Consider the following 16,306-nt stretch of genomic DNA (forward strand, 5'->3'; position numbering starts at 1 on the left):
CTGACGGAGGGCTAACGTTCGAAACATCAGCCTTGAAACTCTTTGCAACGTCGTATAGTTCGCTTCATTCGCTCTGACGAAGGGCTGACGCTCGAAACGTCAGTTTTGAATTTAACTCGTTACGGTGGCCAGTTTACATTATCAACTCAGTTGATATATCAAATGGTCTTGTTATTCCTGCACTTCGCCGTAGTTATTCTTTTACAGTTCCATTCACGACCCCCTTTCTAACGCGAGTAAAAGAATTTATGCGTTACCAACCGTGACTGATAAATGACAGGAAGTTCACAATACCCGTATAGGACTGTTACGCAACGTTGCGAACACTGCTGATATCATAACTGCCGAAAAACGTTGTTTCTTGTAACGTGACGAATAAGAGGAGGGAGAATGAAAAAAAGAAAGAGAAAAAAATGACAAATTAGCCACGGATGTAGTCAGCTACTATAAATACAAATTCCTTTGACGTGGGAACAAAGTGGACAATTTCGAACAGAGGAAAACAACGTTTAAGGGCGTTTCCTGTGATTCCATATGCAAAAAGCGCCCATCTTACCCGCTCAGGTTGCCGGTCTTTTCTCAATCCCTGCTCATCGCAATGTAGTACTTTACTTCTATTTAGCGTTTGCCTGTTCAAATTATAGGTCAGAGTAAACGTCAGATTTCATCTTTAACCGATGAATACAAACATAGTAGTTTGGAATTCCCTTTGTTCTCATTCTTTCTTTTTCCAAGATCACACAAGACACCAAAACGTGGTACAGACATCATTAACCGGCTCGTGTGTCCCTCTCATGTTTTTGCCACATTTTTACAGATACATCTAATTGTATCAACTTTGTCATAGAAAAAAGCGATGAAAGAATAAGGGGGAAAAAAAAAGGCCAGATTCAAATTAATCACCATGAAGCATACGCACACGACGCTAACAAATTACTATAATTACCTTTTTCCCCCACGTTTGGAATTACTTGAAATTTCTATACAACTTCTGTTAATCTCTAGAGGTTTGAAATAATTTTTGAGTGGAAATTCTGTGAAAATTGTTTGGCTGCCGGACATAGAGCTTAAGGTTAGTTTTAAATTTTAAATCCCTATTTTGGCTTTACCTTTATAAAGGGGCTTTTTTCTAAGACAATGTCGAACAAATGCTCCTTGTTAGTTCCAGAAAAAATGTTACGATAACAGTGAGGAGAATATGAATGCCAAGGTTAGGCTACAAAGGGTTATGGGTCAAAGAAAACCTAGCCCATCCCCCCTTAGATATCCTCAAATCCAATCTCCATCTATAGATAATTCAAATATGATAATTTTAATGTACCAAGAAAATCAACAACAAAATCAAGTGACTCAAGTTTACTTGACTGCTCTAATAATACTATGGTACATTATAATTACCATAATGATGTACCAAAAAAAAGAAATCCTCCTAAAAGCCTACAAAAACACAAACTATCTATTCAAACGCACATGGAGTTTAAAGGAAAACAAGGCTGATTTTGTTGACACTCTTTTGTGTTTGTAGCTGTAATTCATGATACAAGGAAAGACCAGGAATATATTAAAATAATAAAAAAATGGCACTTTGGATTGGAAAGTGGACTTTCAGTAGTGGTGACAACACAGTTGATGTTTCTTTTTAATAAGGTACAATAATCATTTTTCAACTATTTTGAACAGGCAAGCATAGAAAAAAAATTGTTTAAACATCTTAAACTAAATTAACAAGAACTTAAAATATGTATGAATTTCTGCTCTTCATATAAGTAACCATTTCTGCACAATAAATGGATCATCAGAACATCAGAGAGCCAAACATCATTAGCTGAGGTTTTCATAGTAGTAAGCACACAGGACAATAACACAGGAAACTTCAGAGCACTAAACATCATAAGCTGAGGTTTATCATTCATCACGTTTCAGGACAGCAAACTGAATTTTTATGTCTTGTTCTATGACCTCAGCACATCAATGCATAACAGACTGACAGGAACATAGTTGAATCACGGAAGTAGAACAGATGGCCTTTTAGAAAATGAACAAACAGAAGAAATTGAGTCATTCAAGTTTGTGCAAATTGTATCCCACCCCTAAAAACCTAGCTTGAATCATGAAAACATCACCCAACAGAACCATTCCTGATTTTGATTAATAAACAGTAAGATTGTAAGTTTACAACTTAACCCAGGCTGACCGAGTAGTCTGCAATATTTCTATTCAGTGTATAATGAGGTAACTCTCAGCCTTGCTCCTGTTAAAAAGAAGCCTGGCAACTATTGCAGAAATGCAATATTCTACATCAAGTCACACAGGGTTATTAAGGAACATCATCCCCAATTATATACAATGATATAATGCCTAAGAAGAACAACTACATCTCTATCATCAAGGTAATATTGGATCTTTACCTTACCTGTGGTCATGTCCTTTTTAATAATTATAACCACTGCCACCACTGTAGTAGTAGTTTCCAGAACCGTCACCACCACCACCACCAGTGTAGCCTTGTGCATAGGTTGAACCACCCCCAAAGTTCCCACCTCCATAGCCTCCACCACCTACCAAAGAGAAACAATAGCCCATAAAATTGGCTTAACCACTCTTCATGTCTTGGTTAATATGGCTAAATGAACAACTGTGAAACTTGCCAATTGTTGTACTTGTTAATGCCATTTGTTATGGTATACATGTAAGTGATATTTTGGTGAGTCTGAAGGCACACTGTGTTGCTAAAAAGAAAGGACACAAAATTGCAAAACTGCCTTGAAGTAAGATTTTTAGCCAAACTGAATAAATGGAAAATGAAACAAAAAAAAAAAGTAAATAAATTTTGAAGCCAAATAATCAGGGGAACATCTAACAGACACACTCACTCTTGGTCAAGACTCCTAACTCTCAAAGTCTACCCCTAGCAGAACATAAGTAAGTAACAGGAAACACAATAAAATTCTAATGGTAATGCTAGAATGGACTCTCAATCTGTCCTAAATTTTATTAATTTATTTGCAATATTTAGACAGCTGGCATGTTCAGTTTATTTAAACTGGGTCCTGTAAAAAACATAACAAGGCCAGATAGAGAATGTTAAAATACACTATAAAACAGACAGGTAATGGGCTTAATGAAAAATATCAACTGAGGAAATTCATTTGATTAAGATCATAATGAGTTTGACATAAGATCTTGGGAGTGAGCAGGTTACCATTTCTTTGGATTAACAATGTGATGCCCAAAATAGAACTGGCATTTCCTTTCCAGAGAGAAACAACCATGTAGATCTATGAAGGTCAGTCATAAGTGGGTTCATGCAAGTTTGCATCAACATTATGAATTTACCTCCACTAAAACCACCACGTCTTCCTCTGCCATATCCTCCACCTCTGCCTCCTCGGCCTCCTCTAGTCCGCCCTTCAGAGCTGCCGCCTCCACCACGGGAGTTTGCTTTATGTACTTTGATTGTTCTGCCATCAAGTTCCTTGAAGACAAATTAGAACTAATGTTTCTGTTTTGTTGCAGTGTTTAGCACAGTCAAACAAGCATTATAATAAAATCTTACTCATCAAAAGATTTTGTTTCTGACCAATGCCCACTACTGTTGTTATTGATGTGGCACTATGTCAATGCCACCCTAAATGATTACATCATTGGATTGCCTATCTTATACTGAGTTTATTATTAATTGCAAGAATCAAATTTCATAATTTAGTACCCAGCATGCATAACTGGAATGAATAAAAAGATCATTTGTGAACTAAAAAACTTCCCAGCTATTGATGACAAGACTTCTAGACAAGACACTGATATTACCATCATCATAACTTTTTAAGCTTTTCTTAAGCTTTGGTTGGTTTAGTGCCTTGAGTGTTAGTGTGTAGCCTACATTGTATTCTCCTCCAACAAGTGTTTGGCTGTGCTAACAAACTGTGATATGGTGACCAGCTTGCTAAAAACCATCATGAACTTGTGAACTAAAAAACTTCCTGGCTATCAATAACAAGACCTCTAAGCAGAGACACTCATATTACTATAACCATAATTTTTCATGCTTTTCTTAAGCTTTCATTGGTTTAGTGTCTTGGGTGCTAGTTTATAACCTTCATTGTATTCTCCTCTCACAAGTGTTTGGCTGGGCTAACAAACTGTAACCTGCTTGCTAAAAAACATTATGCAGATTCAAAATATCATTTTCTTAAGGACAGGAAAGTTCCTAACACCTGATTTAAATTTGACACTAACTGATTCCCCTAAAATAATTTTTGATACCTCAGTAGAAAAATCAAACATTTAAAGTGCATGCACCAACTTTATCCAGGACCAAGTTTGCTTCACGTTGAGTATGCATACACAAAGTCAAGATTATTTGGTGTAACTTATCAGATGTCAACACAATATTTCCTAAAATATGGGTAAAATTTAGAGAAATCTCACTCTTTTGATAACGAAAAAAGTATAAACTTTTAAGGTGGTAGACCTTAAGTAAGATAATGATAGTAGATACAAAAATAGTGAATAAAAAGTAAATGAACGAACAAATGATATGTAAAGGAAGGAATAAATGGGCAGAACTTAGCACAGAACAATCACAAATTGGTTCATTCACTGAATCCATGTTTAAATGGAATTTAGCAAAGTGGCTTATTGTAAACACCTCATCAAAATATATGTACTGTCGTATATTAGAGTGCCTATAAGAGGCAGCATCGTTGACAATGCCATTAGAAACGCAACAGGTTATTTATATTTCTCAGCTGAGAAAACAATTTTGTGATAGACTTGAGTATATCAGATTCTTACCGTTTCATTAAGCCTTTCACATGCTTCTGTTACTGATGAACTGTCGTTAAAGGTGACAAAACCAAACCCTCTAGATCTTCCAGTCTCCCAATCCCTTATGACTTGAGCTACAGAAATAATAGAAACAAATCCTTGTAGACAGTTCTCTGATGGACACTTCACTCATAACCATGCTTAGAAAATTATTCTCCCCTTAACTCCCATGAGTGATTAAGACAGAATTTCTCCTTACAGTGTCAAAACAAAATCAAACAGAGAAGTGAGGAGAGTAAGGAAAATATCAATTAGAGAATTATTTGTTGATTCAATACCAATTTCTCCGAAATAACATCATAGGAATTGTGTAGCAGACAGTAAGGAGAACTACTAATGAGTTCTAGGGAGTGAGAGGGGAGAAACTCCAAAAAACAGTGCCTCAGTTCATATTCTCTGACATGAAAAATACATAATCCATGGATGACAAGACACTGGAATTCTGGAAACAAACAAATAGACTACATTAGACAATCAATGAAACTTTGCATACTGTTACTTCCTGTCAAAAGGTTAGCAAAAAAAGAAGTTATCTTCCATTTGACCACACCTATACAAATCTGGCCAAATGATGGCTCTGCTTGTCAGTTTATCCTTTGGTTCCATGCAGAGTCTAAATATGTTTGACTGATAAGTTCTGTGTGCTTCAAGGAAATCTACTTCAATAACTTCCTTATTCTTTTGCTTAAAAACAGATCTAGTTCCCACCACAGGCTAATATGGCTCTCATGTGCCACTTCATTAACTTCCTCAATTAGAGTGCATAAGTGGTCCAAGATTTTAACTGATCTTTTTCCTTATCAATGGACACAAGGTTCTGAACAAATAGAGGATGAGGTCACTTTTGGGGTCCTCAACAGGTGTGTCAAAAGAAGCATAGGCTGTTGATGGTATATAATTTTTCCCAAAAAGATGATAATTAAGTACCGAAATCAAGTCTCTTAGAAACATGAACTATTTATGCTAAATGATTCCAAAGTAAAAGAGGTAATTTCGAGTAGGACTATGAAAGCATTTCATAACATCGATTGAAAAGAGTAGATGACATGCACCACTCTAATGGAAAACTGTTTCACCATCATGTTGCTGAAAAAAGAAACTAGTGTTTGTGCCAATCACTTTGAAGATACTACAAGCAGAGGTTATGAAGAGATTAGAAGAACAAAGACACTAACAAGGCCTTTCAGAGATAAAATAGGACAAAGGTTGCTAAAATAAGGGGAGGAAAGTTTTAAGACCATTCTTGACATAAAAGTAAGTTTAGGAAGTTTTATCCCAACGAAAATTGTTACAAGAGAAAGTTCTTTCAGAGGGACACACCATTAGTCCTTTTCATCGCATCATGTACCACTCTTCCAGCCTCTTTTTGAAAACAAATCACCATCACATTTAGAGCATCCATCCAAAACCACATCCACATATTCCAAGGATTCACCATTTGCATCATAGCAAGCTCCCCAACCATAGAAAAAGTTGTTATTTTGTAAATGAGTCGATGCTGGTCAATGCTACTCACTCTTGAGTATTACGCACGGAAAGGATGCGCAATGTATTACAAGGAAATTACTCTTACTTTATCCAATTTATAAAATATCTACTACAACTCGATAATCCATTTGTTTAGTCAATTGGCAATTTTTACCAAAAGATGCATGGATGACGATAAAATCCTTTCGGAAGAGGTCCGTTTAATTAGATGCCTGACACATTTTGACCGACATTACGACCGCGTGCTTCCGAAATATGAAATTCATGTCGAAAAACGTGTCGTTTCATCAATTTCAAGAAAAGTACGATTACCACTTATTTAACGATCAAACAAATAAAGATTCATCCTTTTTACAACACGATACACGTGTTACTTTCAAAGGTCAGTTTTAGGCAACATGAATAAGCTTTGGGTTTAGATGTAAAAGAAAAACGAGAGAGACATTCAAAAGAGCGTAAGCTTACCTTTTACAACGGCTCCAATCGAGCTAAAATGATCTTTGAGCCGATCTTCGTTCGTCTCAAACTTTAAAGAACCAACGTAGACCTTACATTCGTTATCACTTTCAGCCATTGTGGATAACTTCTATGGATACTCCTAAGAAATAAAAGAGCTTCACAACAGCAGGTCTAAACGCACATACTTTCCAATCTCGTGTTTTTCGCGCATTTAGGAAAAAACCTGCTAAACCGGTTTTTTATTTAATTCATTCCCAGTCTCCTTGACAGAGCGTTAGTGTGGCTGGTTGGTTTTGGGAAATAATAGGGATTCGAGTATGGGAACACCAAAAAAACACTGAGATATTTAAAAAACTGTAAAAAACCGAAAAAAAAATGCCTCTATCTCTGGCACTGTCTCCGTGGTGTACATAGTTGTTTGTTTTTCTCTGTAGATGCCAGAGACCCTCTGAGCTGATCAAGTCACCGGTTCGTTAACCTCTTCCTTATCTATTCATCTGCTTATTGGACTACAGAGAGACTTCCAGAGGGAATGACAAACAGGCTAAAAAAACAGTCTGAGATCGTCATCTCGAGCTGTGCGTGTTCGACCATTTCGTTCAGGCGTTTCTTTTTATCATTATTATCATTTTTCCTTATTTTAAAGTTAGTAATTCGTTAGTTTTGTATTAATTTGTATTCTTTTTTTTCTTGGGGCTCATGGGAAAAAAAGGTTTGACCAGCCTCAGGCCCTGCAGAACAAGCGTTTTTCAGCCCGCGGGTAGATTTGAGACGAAGGGGAGTGTAGCGTTGCCGTCGTGTCTTCCGTTGTGGTTATGTCCTCACACATTATAACCAATAGAATGCAGTTTTACTTCTTCCAATCAAAGTGCGTTGTGATCGTGTCTTCTGCGTGTCACTTCCCAACTAGGGGAGGGATGCAAAGCAAAAGTGTAAAAAGATCGTTAAGATTTCCGCGCTCGAAGTTTGAGAATTTCGTGGGCTATCCTTGACACCTTTTGGGACGCTTCGGATTGGTGAAAGAGTAAGATTCTGGTTGCGTTTTTAAGTGCGAGGTATTTGGGAAATTTCCTTCCATACGTTGGAAAGCCTAGGAAGACGAGAATTTGACATTGCCTCATGGCTTTCCTTACTTTTCTGTTGGAGCTAGTACAATAAGGTAACGTTTTCGTTGCACTTCATGCTATATTTTTTAAATTTTAAATATTACAACCATTCTTCAAAGATCGCGTTCAAGTTTTGTGCTAAATTCCAGTAGATTTCATGTAGCTGCATGATACCTGGATTCATTGAATCCTTCTGTGTCGAGGACTGACTTTTTTATTTTGTTTGGGACATGCAACACTTGATATTACACGTCGATTAAAAACCAGGACAGCTCTCGGTGTTTCAATGATCAAAAACTTGTGATTTTCTTCCAGCCTCAATAATTTGTATTATGTTGCATGTAGCAGTCTCATAGTGTCTACACTGGTGGCTATTATGGGTACAGTGGAAGACATGTATTCATTGTAAATGTATGGGGCTACGCAAAAATTCAGCTAGGATGTATGGTCGATGTTAAACTTCACATATCCTGGAAAGTTAACTTACAAACTGCTTACACATATGATGAAGATCTGGTCTCTTATAAAGGATAGGGTGCTGGCTCCTAACGCTCTGCAGCAAGTAACAGTTGGGTCATCATTCTCTTTGCTCACCCAGAGGGGCACAAATTTGCAGCAAAATTACTCATCACTTAATAATATGTGCTTTTCTATTTATCTATCTACTTTCTTTCTTTTGATCTATTTAGAATAAAGCCCCTTGAACTAAATTATGAGGAATACCACAATGATATGTATTTTGTTACCACATTTTACATACTTTTTCAATTGTGTGTTACAAACATTAAAATGAAATAAATACTAATTCATGCACAAATGAATACTTAATTCAATACAGACTATTGCCCATTATTAGCGATTATTGCTCCTACACTTGTTAGCAAGAACTTGGTCTTGTTGGAGTTCATTGTGAGTGACTGGTAATCCATATATCAATGGAGACACTCTCTGCAACTATCTTTGTGAAGAAAATACCAATCCTTTCACCCTTACTCAATATCATTCATACAGGCATGGATGAGAACCAGCAGCAAAGCAAAGTAAACAAAAGTGCAGATGAAAGGTATCTGTTGTGCTTGTCCTTGGTGTAAAAATCGGTTTCCTTTGGTTTTGTTAATGATGTGAATGAAAAATGCATTTTGTGTAGAGAAAGATAAAATTTAGCTCCTAGCCTAAGTTATGGTGAGATGATATGTCACTATCAATTTGGCCTCTTTTAAAAGTAAAAGAATAAACTTAGGATAAAACTAAACCACAGCATACCTATACTAAACCCTCAGCCTATTTATATCAATATTATTATTTTTTCTGGTGTTTACCCAATAGATTCAATCCACTTACAGACATAGATGGTGCCTGTAAATTTTACCTTTATTCTTAGGGTAAGACACATGTAGAAAGCAATATTTCGCAAAACAACAACATTATGTATGCAAATTTTAAATTTTTCCAATTTTTTCTGCTTGACTTTTTGAGTGGTTCCAGGATTTTCTTGTGAAAAGAGTTCTAGGTGAATGTACCAGTCACCATGTTTTTTGGTATGATGGTTTACATTGATTGCTGTGCTCTACATTCATCATTGAAGTACCAATTAATTCCTTTGCCATCAGTAATTGCTTTAAATATACTGTGTCAGAAATCACAGCACTGTTCCCCAAATTTAATGTTGTCCAGGGCACAATTTCATATTTTTGAGCAAGGCAAAGGTAAAAATCAAACAAGACCACACAGACATCATCTATGAGACAACATTACTATGTATATAATGTTTATATAGTTTGTTATGTAAAAGCTACTCTATTCATTAAATCAGTGTCAACACTCTCCCTCACTCTCTCTTGTAGCAGATATAATTTTTAGCCAACTTGAGAAATAGTGGCCTAAAATGGACATCCAAACTTTTAAATTTCCAGGGAAAGGTTCCCCAGACTTTGCTATCCAAGTGGGAATAAATGGCTGCCACACTGTCATTTTTGTCCCTCCCAGCTGCTCAAATGTTTTCCCTCCTTTCCACAATCTTACCAAAGCCCCTATATGTGTAGTAATAAAAACATTGAAGTGCAGTGTGCTATCTCAGCAAGAGATGATAATCATGCACACTTTTAAGTGAGTCATCCTAGCAGATGTTTGGTGAGGTATTACATTCTGTGCTCAAAATCTAGTTCACATAGACCTGGGGAAAAAGAATAGGGTGTAATAGTCAGGTCGGTGAATTGCTACAAGCTTTAGTTTGATACCACTACTCATTTGGTTATCCATTTGGTTATCTATCTTGCTGGTAATCTTTCTGGTTATTTGGGTTTTTTATGGAACCTCTTCCCATCAAGAAGAAGCATGGTATGTGTTTGAAAGTTGATAGAAAAGAAAAGTTGAAAAAAAAAAAAAAACGGAAATAGGGGAGAAACAGGATGGTACCAAAGACAGTGGTACATTTTTTTTTGCAGGGGGTAGTTTTTTTATTTTTGAATTAGGGTTCTAGCCTAAGTATGTCTAAGTTTCTACACTTGTTTATTCTTGTGATTTCTTGCTTTAGGAAGTGAGGTAGAATTGTTTGAATTTGTTTTTTCATTACAGCCACTTGAGTCTGTAAATGGAAAGAAAACACTGAAAAATGGTGGTAAGGAACACATTGCTTGCACTATAAAGTACTGAAAGTAATTTGTAACTCTCCACATTTGTTATTTACAATTGATATGCTTTGCACAGCTGTTGTGTGATAAGTGAAGAATTAGTTAACTGTATCTCAAAAATTAAATCAATTTAAACTGCAGCGAAAGCTATTACTTTTATAGTTATAAAAGTATTAAGGGTAACCTCTCTAAGAACCTTCCCTAGTGTCTGTGTTATAGAGGTATCCACTAAATATAGGTTAATTTATTAGGAAATGTGGGAAGAATAGTATGCAACTGAATGATGCAAGTTTCAGCCAGTTGAGGGTTCTTACATTTTTTATTGTGGTGCTAATGGTGTCTCAGTCAATTGCTAACTTAGTATTTAAGTACTAGTTGTGGTTGTTGATTATTTGACTTTCCCTAAATGTTTTTTATTAGTGGAGCCAAAAGAAAAAGTTTGTGAGGCCATGCTTTAAAAAAATGACAGGAAGGCCTTAAAAGCTTACTTAGATCTTTATGAAGATGGAGGGTTATTTTATTGGCAGTTACATGTAAAGATTAAGGTTGCCAGGGCCACTTACTAGGAGTAGATTTATAAGTTAAAAATACTACATTTGAGCTCAAATTTTACACAGACATTATTCAGGTATGATGGAAATTTAAAAGCACATTCTTGTCTCATTCATAAGCAATGCTATATACTCCACAGGTGTCAAATTTATTAAATTTTGTGTTCAGAATTACTGTTGGCCTTGATATTTTTAACATTATGTAACATTTAACATTATATAACATTGTTTTTAACAAACAGTAAATTTTTTTGGTTTTGATCTGAGCAATTAAAAACATTGTCTTGTTTCCAAGGTTTCCAAGGAAGGTTTCTTCACTTCATGCCTGGGTCCCTATGTATATTATTCTGTTTTACAGAAAATAACAGTCAACTTGAGCAGGAAAACTCCAATCAGCCTAGAGGGGCCAGAAAATAATTGTGCTTAGAAATAACAGTTACCTCCAGCTGGAAATCAAAAATGACAGAACAGCTTGCAGGGGCTGGAAAATACAAGTAAGTACTGTAAAAGAATATTTATTCCTTGCCGGTAATCTCAGAACAGCTGTGTAGGGCTGGAAATTAACAGTACTGGAATACAACAGTTAACTCCTGCTGAGAAACTGAGAACAGCTGAGAGGGGCTGGAAAATAACAGTGCTAGAATACAAGAGTTATCCACTGCTGGAATTCAGAAACAGGAAACTTTTAAATACTATGCTACAATACACTGAGCATGCAATAATATCTTCCATTGCCTCAACTCCAGTTACTTGTAGAAAGGTCATCTCTGAACCATTAAATAGGATCTGCTTTACTAGTTATGTACAGTTTGCAATACATTAATGAAAGAAAAAATCTTAACCCTTTAACCCTAAGAGTGGCCAGCCTCTAATTTCTCATTACAAAATCACCCCTGATATCACCCCACATCCCACATGAATCAAGGAAATGACCAACAACTTATAAAGCTCTTGATTTTTAAACAAATTCTCCTTGTCAACAGTTCAGGAAATGTATAGAGAACGGTACGGAGAATATGCCTACTGATGTTAGGGTATAAAGGGTTAATCAATGAGTGTATGTTAAAGGTAGCAATCATAGATAGCTAGTACTTATTTACAAATACTATATTTTGTTTAGCAGATTGTAGCTTCAATGGATGCCAGAAATATGTTGATGAAAAACTGGCAGATACTGTTTTGTGCATTATGCTGGTGAAGACAGCAGTGCAAGAATAGGTGAAGATGGAATCAAGAAATGCAAAACAGGAGTGAGTCCATTTAGTACTGGAAAAACCATGGAAGAGGTTTCTGCTGGTTTTGGTGTTGCTTTTCCTGGTGAGTATGAATCAGGAGATTTTGAGGAGGATTATGACGATATTAATGATGATTTATTTGTTCTCCCCCCTCCTCTTTCACAATTAGACATTCAACTACTGGACAAAGACACAGCTGTCAAATGAAAACAATATTCAAGGTAGTTAATAATTATGTTGACCATTTTCACTCTTTGTCTCTTTGTTTTTGTAAGATGAGTTTTTTGCTACATTGTTCCATAATTATTGATCTCTATAAACCTTGTTTGTTTTTTGTTATTTGCTAATGAAAGCATTGTGTGCTTTTTTATAGCCAGTGAACCAGATGATGAAGATTTTGTCCTGTTTGAGCTCCTCAAGCCTCCCAAAGATGCTTCTTATGAGGTATGCAGAATTTGTGAGTGATTTATAGTTTTTTTCTGTTTAGGTTTTCTCTTAATTTATTATTATCATTATTATTATTATTATTAATTAAAACTATGCATAGATGTTCTTGTTACATGCTAAGTAGTTTAGGGGAATATTATTATTATTATTATTTTATACTATGCAGAGATGTTCTTGTAACATGCCAAGTAGTTTAGGGGAATATTATTATTATTACTATTATTACAATTATAATTACTATTGCTTTTGTTTTATGTGTCCTTTGATGACCAGTTTTGGATGTTTTTTAGTGCCTTATGTCTGCAATAAATTTTAAGGGAAATTATTATAAATACATCTAATGATTGATGTTCCTTCTTTGATTGCTAAATTTGTTTGTTGGGTTAACAGAAGGATGAGGTTGTTTTTATTTTCCTTTGAGTTAATTCATAGCATATTATCATTAACATACTGATACTCAAGGTTAGTGGTACTTCATTAGCAAAGAAGTCCAACCAACCCAATGAAAGTAGGCCAAATGTGCATTTTAATACCAATTTGGTAAAGACAGTCTTTCATTAGGTGAGTGTCATTAAAGTTTCTTTTCTAATGGAGACTGATTTTCTTCACAGACTCCAACCCTACAGATTCTCTATTTGAAAGAAGGAAGGAAGGAAGGTATTCCAAGGCCTTAATGCCATCACTGAGCAATATCTTTTCAAACTAAGGAAGGAGAAAGGGATAAATGTTCCAAGAGGGTGTTACCATGCAGTGATGACAACAGAAAAAAGATTAATTTTGATTAATGGAGGCAGGTAAGGATGGGTAGGTTGAGACAAAGATTTTTCATTACAAGTGGGATAGAGCCTTGGAATTTTGGAGCAAGGAGACCACAGAACTGATGTGGCAAGTATCTTAAAGCAAGTTGATAGTGATGGATGGGTCTTATTGAGCATTACAAAACAGCATCATTATGGAATGTGGAGAGACTGGAAATGGAGGCAACTTGAGGAGAAAGACTTTTTGTAATTTTAAATAAAATCAGTAAAGGAAAGCTATTTGGCACAGTGTAATACTAATAATTAAATACCTAACAGGTCATGTGTTCACTCTAACAGTTTCAATTGGGTTTTGAAGCATGCCTAATTCAAGTTGTATCCAAAATTCCGCAGCTCCAAATTGTGAATAGTACCTAGACATGGCCAGAGAACAACATCAATAGAGAATGTGACCTCTTAAGCATGTTCACATCAGACCCATGAATTTGTCCACAAAACCTCCTTTGGAGTTGTTTAGTTCCAGAGTTTCATATCCAGTGCATTTCCAGAGCAGTAAAATTTTAAAAAATGACACAAACATTTAAATTGCAAAGAATTTATTTGAAATCTTTATGTTTACAGCAACTCATATAAAAAAGAAATCTTACCAACCATTATGAGTGAATGGGTGAATAAAATAGCCTTGACTCCTCGATCTGGTGTCAACTGCTTTATTTTATTCAAAAGTATATAAGGGCAAATTTGAAGGACAGAGTTACTTTCTGTAATCTGTCAAATAGTATTGAACAGTTAGAGCCAAATAGTTGCAAGTGAGTAAAAGGATAGAATGGATTTATTGTATATTAGTGCAGTGTAGTCTACTTTATATGTCACAAATTCCAAAAAATCAGTATTTTACCTGAAGTTATTTACTTGAATTATTTGTACTGAAGATGTTTATTTCCATGGAGTGTTGCATGTTCAAGTACAACTGAAGGAGTTTTTTTTTAACTACCCATTTGTTTGTTAGATGAGCAATTTAAGCCTGAATTTTGAGTTAGATTAATTACGGTTTGCACATGTGGTTAGAAAAAATATTTAGCACCAATCACTCCTGCTTAAATGACACAAAAAAAGTGTTTATTTGTTCCAAACACTTACAGTGTATCCTATTTATCAAGATGATTTTATCAACAAAAGATATCATAGCAGGAAAAAGGTAACCAAAATTTATATGGAACATTAAAAAAGGAACAACTAGAGTGATTTTACTCAACCCATGAAACAGTATGTAAACAAACCTGTATGACACCAGCATGCATGTTTGATTGTTGGTTCTCCCCATGTTGTGTGTGGAAAACATGACATAAACCAAAAATTTTGTAATGCACAGTAGTTTATGACCAATTTCACCGGTTGGATAAAATCACTCTTCATATTCATCTACAATATCTTTTTGAGAAAGAAACTGTGACAAAGCCTTGACTTAGTATTAGCATGAATAATAGTTATTGCTCAATTGTCTTCTTTCGTGATGCATGTTAATAGTGACAAGAAAGTAATGCTTGTTAATATTGTCATCTGTTAAAAATTTGATTAAATCTGAATTACTTAAGTTTTCTTTTCTTTTCTTTTCTCATATAAGCATACTGCTTTTTGGGCAGATGTCTCTCTGGAATGAGATCCTTTTGGAATGGCTTCCTTTGCACTCGACTCTTTAAATATTCTGTTACAATGTTTTATCTGACAGTGCATAGAACCCGTAGTCCTCTATGTATATGTACACTTTGCTTGTCAAGCAAAGATAAATCAATAGTTTGCCGTCAATATATGCACATGCATCTATGTATACAGCGACTTCTGGGAAAATTTCCATTTGTCTGAAAACTTTTTTTTAACGCTAAATTGACTTAAATTCCAAGGGTGTGAGTAATATACAGACCGGTCTCAACAATAAGAACATCACAGTGGTGAAACATAGCATCAAAACTTGCAGACTGATAAATATTTCATAGGGAAGGCTACATTCTCTTTTCCAGCGATAAAAATCTCCTCAGGCTCGGTGGAATGTCAGACAACTCGCCCCCTGGACAATTAGCCCCAGACGATTAGCCCCCAGTCTCTGGACGATTAGCCTCCCGTCTTTGGACGATTAGCCCCCAGTCCCTGGACGATTAGCCCCCAGTCTTAGTTTATGTAAAGGAGAAGTTACGTTCATTTGTTGGTCATTGACTTTTATGAGTTTGTGGCTCCTAAAGGAGCCCTTTTTTTTGTGGATGTCTATCTATATTAACATTTACTCAATTTAAATTACATGGGTTGTACGAGGTGAGCACAGGCCTCCAGAAGCTCCTTTGAATTCCTTAGGCCGTCTTCGTATTGACTCCAGAGGTCGAAGAGTCTTCTCTGCATGGTCCGATAGCTTGACCGCTGATGTCTATTCAGCTTTTTGTCTGAAACCAGACGGATCTGCATGCTGACCAGTGTAGCTTCCCGGTGAAGTACATGGATCAGGATTTACAGGGGCAGCTGTGATCGTCCTTTGGCGCGCCGGTTCAGTCCATTGTGCCAACCCTCTAGTAGTTTCCTCTGAGTCGAAATCAGCGTCAGGATTGGCAGATGCTGAGATTTCACTTAAATTTTCACTGACAGCGGTGCTTTCGGCCTGAGGGAAGTCACAGGTTAAGTAGCGCCAGTCGATAGACGCACCGGTTTTAACAGCATTGCGGTAATCTGCCTGCGACACGCCCGATTGACATTAACAAGTAGTTGCCAATAAGTTAAAGTTTCGAAGTTTCGTCCCTGGTTTCTTTCCTTTCCTATTTA

The 16,306-nt window shown here is 36.0% G+C and overlaps 1 protein-coding gene and 1 long non-coding RNA gene across 5 annotated transcripts; one reads left to right on the top strand and one right to left on the bottom strand.

Annotated features, from left to right (window-relative positions):
• Positions 1–1,293: 1,293 nt before the first annotated feature.
• Positions 1,294–6,974, bottom strand: LOC131791316 (uncharacterized). 2 transcript variants are annotated; one of them, XM_059108644.2, is made up of 5 exons: positions 6,781–6,974; positions 4,795–4,901; positions 3,337–3,475; positions 2,414–2,558; positions 1,294–2,025 (listed from the first exon to the last, which is right to left on the bottom strand). In XM_059108644.2, exons 1-4 carry the CDS (start codon positions 6,887–6,889, stop codon positions 2,431–2,433), a joined length of 483 nt encoding a protein of 160 aa, XP_058964627.2. In that variant the 5' UTR covers positions 6,890–6,974; the 3' UTR covers positions 1,294–2,025; positions 2,414–2,430. The 2 variants fall into 2 exon arrangements, with proteins under 2 accessions (XP_058964627.2, XP_058964628.2); XM_059108645.2 differs by having other exon boundaries at positions 2,409–2,558.
• A 524-nt stretch (positions 6,975–7,498) lies between these two features.
• On the top strand, positions 7,499–15,095 carry LOC131791334 (uncharacterized). Of its 3 annotated transcripts, none has more exons than XR_010716978.1 (8): positions 7,499–7,933; positions 8,892–8,943; positions 10,455–10,497; positions 11,357–11,555; positions 12,182–12,378; positions 12,466–12,517; positions 12,670–12,740; positions 13,355–15,095. It is a non-coding gene; the product is annotated as an uncharacterized lncRNA (long non-coding RNA). The 3 variants fall into 3 exon arrangements; XR_009340780.2 differs by having other exon boundaries at positions 7,517–7,933; positions 11,420–11,555; positions 12,185–12,378; XR_009340779.2 differs by having other exon boundaries at positions 7,524–7,933; positions 11,420–11,555.
• Positions 15,096–16,306: the final 1,211 nt, after the last annotated feature.

Source organism: Pocillopora verrucosa, chromosome 3 (assembly GCF_036669915.1).
Source record: "Pocillopora verrucosa isolate sample1 chromosome 3, ASM3666991v2, whole genome shotgun sequence".
Classification (NCBI taxonomy): Eukaryota; Metazoa; Cnidaria; class Anthozoa; order Scleractinia; family Pocilloporidae; genus Pocillopora; species Pocillopora verrucosa.

Bases quoted from the DNA above. Each gene is read 5' to 3' on its own strand.
- LOC131791316 (XM_059108644.2), bottom strand. From the start codon at position 6,889: ATGGCTGAAAGTGATAACGAATGTAAGGTCTACGTTGGTTCTTTAAAG. The intron at 4,902-6,780 runs GTAAGCTTACGC...TTATTTCTGTAG, and splicing joins GATTGGAGCCGTTGTAAAAG to CTCAAGTCATAAGGGATTGG. The intron at 3,476-4,794 runs GTAAGAATCTGA...TTTGTCTTCAAG, and splicing joins GTGAAAGGCTTAATGAAACG to GAACTTGATGGCAGAACAAT.